The sequence below is a fragment of the Spinacia oleracea genome, chromosome 6, assembly GCF_020520425.1.
Source record: "Spinacia oleracea cultivar Varoflay chromosome 6, BTI_SOV_V1, whole genome shotgun sequence".
Taxonomy (NCBI): domain Eukaryota; kingdom Viridiplantae; phylum Streptophyta; class Magnoliopsida; order Caryophyllales; family Amaranthaceae; genus Spinacia; species Spinacia oleracea.
Window position 1 is genome coordinate 58,277,758 of NC_079492.1, and position 4,711 is coordinate 58,282,468.

General features: G+C 38.2%; 1 protein-coding gene across 1 annotated transcript; it reads right to left on the reverse strand.

Annotated features, from left to right (window-relative positions):
* Positions 1–1,201: 1,201 nt before the first annotated feature.
* LOC110800715 (uncharacterized) lies at positions 1,202–3,780 on the reverse strand. The gene is made up of 5 exons (XM_056832239.1): positions 2,973–3,780; positions 2,421–2,875; positions 1,921–2,337; positions 1,406–1,800; positions 1,202–1,322 (listed from the first exon to the last, which is right to left on the reverse strand). Exons 1-5 carry the CDS (start codon positions 3,778–3,780, stop codon positions 1,202–1,204), a joined length of 2,196 nt encoding a protein of 731 aa, XP_056688217.1.
* Between the last annotated feature and the right edge of the window lie 931 nt (positions 3,781–4,711).

Sequence of the window (4,711 nt, forward strand, 5' to 3'; positions counted from 1 at the left end):
TGAAGTAACCTATCTTTTGTTGGCAGCCTATTCCATAACACCAGCCAAGTAATGAATAAGCTTTTAGGAGTGGCTGCATTATTACACACAACCCTCCTCCAAGGTATCTTCACTTGATCCCCCAGTAAGGCCTGATACATAGCTGGCCTGATACATAGCTTTTATAGAAAACTTGCCCTTCTTACACACAGCATCCCATCTACCAACATCAACAATACTTTGCTGAGAGGTGAGAATCTTCCTTAATGACCAAGAGATTGTAGAAGGCCACTGAAAAGCAAGAGACCTCCCTTTAATATAGTAGGCATGCACCCACCTGCACCACAGTTTGTCCTTTTTATGGGTGAGAGCCATAACAACTTAGAGACAACAGCTTTGTTCCACAAGCTCATTTCCTTGAGGTTCCACCCACCTGCACTTCTAGGAAGGCATAAACTATGCCAAGCAACCAGGGATTTCCTAGATGGGTCAGTATGACCTGTCCAGAGAAAGATTCTGCAGTAGTTTTGAATCTCCTTAATTACTTTCTTTGGAAGGATAAAGATTTGGCACCAGTATGCTTGCAAACTCAGCAAGATAGACTGAACAAGTTGCAACCTGCCAGCATAGGAGAGGTTCCTAGATGTCCAAGTTTTAGCCCTATTTTGATGACCTTATCAATCAAAGGCCTTCACTGATTATAAACCAGTTTCTTTGTAGACAGGGGTACACCCAAGTATCTAAAAGGAAACTGGCCTTCAGGAATATGAACCACATCAACTATTGCCGTCCTTTCTGAAGCATTTACCCCACCTATATAAATATTGCTCTTATCCAAGTTAGCTTCCAAACCAGAAGCTTTAGAAAACTTAGAAAAAGCATCAAACATCATCAGCACAGATTGGGGGTCTGCCCTTGCAAACATTAGCAAATCATCTGCAAACATCAGGTGTGTGATAGCAAGCTTCTCACATTTTGGATGAAAATTAAAATCAGGAAGAGATTGAAGTTGCTGAAGGTGCCTGGTGAGATATTCCATACCTAAAGCAAGCAGAAAAGGTGACATTGGGTCACCTTGCCTCAAGCCTTTTCTAGCTTTGAAAGGGAGAGTTGGGGATCCATTAATCAAAATACTGTAGGAGACAGTAGTGATGCAAGCCATTACCCACCCAACAAAGCATTCAGGAAAGCCAAGCCCAATCATTACATCTTTCAAGAAGGGTCATTCAATGGAGTCATATGCCTTTCTTAAATCAACTTTCAGCAGACATCTAGGGGAAACATGAGTCCTGGTGTAGCCTTTGATCAACCCAGTAGCAAGCAAAATATTATCTGCAATCTGCCTACCAGGTATAAAACCTGATTGGGCTTCATTCACAACTTCACTAATCACAGCTTGCATTCTAGTAGTTAGCACTTTAGAAACCAGTTTATAGACCACATTAAAACAATAATGGGTTTGAAGTCTTTAACCAAGGTAGGATTAGGAACTTTTGGAACAAGAGTGATGGATGTAGTATTGAACTGAGGTAACATTTTGTTAGTCAGGAACAACTCTTTAACTGCTTTGTAAACATCCTCCTTGATAGTATGCCAGGATTTCTTAAAGAATATAGCATTAAGTCCATCCAGACCAGGAGCTTTATCATCTCCAATAGATTTCAGGGCTTGATCAATTTCATCATTAGTAACCTGCCTAATCAGCCAATTCTTAGCAGAGACACTAAGGGTTGACCCCTTCCTCAAAGTAGGCAAGTGGACAGAAGGAAGAGAATGAGCAGAAGAACCAAATAGGGCATTATAGAAAGAGATGACTTCCTTCTAAATAGCCTCAGCATCAACTAACTTGTTGCCACTAGCATCATAGAGAATTGAAATCCTATTTATTCTATTTCTTTCTTTCAGAGAGGAGAAGAAATAGTGGTGATTAGAGTCCCCCACCTGCAACCACTGAATTCTGGACTTTTGCCTTAAAGCAATCTCATCTACCTTGAGCCATTTCCTCAACTCAGCTATACAATCAGCTTCTTGCAGATGCAACTCAGGAGTAGGAGAAGTAACCAAGTCTTGTTGTACAAATGCCAGCAACGATCTAGCTTTGTCAATCTTCTCAGAAATACCAGCGAAGTCCTCCCTATGAAGACTCTTCAATTTACACTTCACTCGTTTCAGCTTACACCAAAGTTGGAAAATGCATGATCCTGTACCAGGAGAATCCCAAACTGCTTTCACCAAAGGCTCAAACTGTGTATGATCAACAAGGAAATTCAAGAATCTAAATGGTTTACCCCCATCAGGTACATCAGGCAAAGAAGTTACCATTAGAGGCACATGATCAGAGATAGAAAAGTTTAGATACTACACAGGCACTCCACTGAATTTCATCACCCAGGCAGGATTACCCAGGCACCAGGCATTTCTACTTGCTACTTTCCCCACACCAGCCCCTTTATGCCATGAAAAATAGCCACCAACACTCTGCAAAGCACAAAGTCCAGCTGAAATAGCAATATTGTTAAAGTCACAGGACCTCCATTTATTCTATCACCATCAGCCAAGATGGTGTTAAAGTCACCTGACAAGAGCCATGGGTATGACCCCACACTGGCTTGAATCTGCAACAAAGATGTCCACAAACTTCTTCTGGCCTCAATGGTATGTAGCCCATAAACTGCAGTGAAATACAAGTAAACACTCCCAGACCTATCTCTAATCACATAATGGATAAACTGCTCATGACAGGTTAGAATAGACAAATCCACCTCAAGGTGTTGCCAACCTAGCCAAATCCTGCCTCTAGGGTTATCTTTATAATTCTCTCCCCAGTTCCAATATCTACCAAACTTGCTAGAAAGTTGCTTGAACTTTGCTTGTTTAACTCTAGTTTCAATCAAAGCTATAACATGAATATTATTTTTATTTAATAGTTGCTTAACCTCAACAATCTTAGCATGATCATTAAGGCCTCTAACATTCCAGGTACAAAGACTAACCTTCTTCATGATTAGATTCTTGAAGAACAGTGTGGTCACCCCCAGCTCCTGCCATATCCCCATCAGTTATTTCCTTGAACCCCAAGTCACCTGAAAGAACTGTGAATGGATTATTAGGACTCATGTTTCTCGTTCTAGAAGGACCCTTGGTCCTTCTGGTTACAATCTGCCAGTCAACATTTTCACTGGCTTGTGGAACTACTTGAGTGTGAGGTGGTGTTTGTGCACTGGTATTTACAGCTTGTGGTTGCTCGACTTGTTGCACCTTCTTTGGCACCCAAACTTTCTTTATAGCTGGCTTAGCAGGCTGAGCCTTCTGTATTTTATCACAGTCATGCCCCACTACATTGCAAGTCTTACAGAATTGTGGCTTCCAATCATATGACACTGGTTGTTTAAAAGCTTTCCCATTAGCATCCTCTATCCAAACATGATCAGGCAGTGGATTCGTGACATCCATTTCAATCAGGACCCTAGAAAATGAGACCCTTTCTTGTCTTGTTGTGCATCCATCTGCAAATAAAGGAACTCCCAACAAGCTGCTAATCCTGCTAAGAGAGTCACTACCCCAACAGTTGAGGGGAAGATTAGGAAATTTCACCCACAGTGGAATAACCTTAAGAACTTCTTCATAGAAATTGAAATTTGCTACCCAAGGCTTAATGATGATAGGTTTACCATAGAAGGTATAGGGTCCACCAGAAACTATAGTGTTTTTATCCTCAACATTAGGAAACTTAAGGATGAAATACCCCTCATCATGGTAGAAGACCTGTGGTTGTGCCACAGTATTCCACACAGCAGCCATAAACCTCTTGACAGAGGCAATCTATATTATTAAAGAAGAATGGTGGAAAGGTGAGGGCTCCAAAACCCTAATCTTCAACTCTCATGCTTCTTATTCAAGAAAGTTAAGGAAATTAAAAATTCAATGAAATTAATTGAATTCGGAAAAGTCTCATGCGTCGGTTATTTAAGGAAATAATTCTCGCACTATAATTACTTGGTGCACTATTTAAGTCACTATTGCGCGCTAAATAAAAAAAATATTTTCAAAAAGGAAATTTAAATAACAAAAACATAATGATTGACTATTGTCAAACTATTATTCAAACTGCTAAAATAAACGGGAAAAATTTAAAGGTTACAAAATTCATAATTTATTATTGTACAGTTAACTAACAATATAATGTTTTTTTTTTCAATAAAAAACATCAGACAAATGATTAAACCACAACATATACAAAGTATTAAGAAATTAAACTAGGATAAAAAAAACATCCAAAACCCCCCTCCCCACCCAAAAAAATAAAGAAGATAATGGTGTACGTTACAATGTTTTTTTTCTTTTGATGAAAAGGGTACGTTACATTAATTATTACAACCACAACAAATAATATAAATTACATAATAAGATAAAGAACACTTTGTCGACCGTTTATTTATTCCATATGAAAAAAAAATATTATGTTATATGTGAAAATCTGAAAAATGTTGGAAATATAATTTTATTTTTACTGCTTGATAAATATCAATCATAATTATATTCGATACGTTTCTAATATTAAATTGGAATTTAGGGTTGTATCATTCGCAAGGTACAATTATATACTATACATGGACATCTTAGCATAACAAGGTAGTTAATTTTTGAAGTTAATATGGAGGTATTAAATATTATGGAGTACATCATTTCTCTATAATCATCATTTTTAAATAAATTATTAAATTCTAGAGTC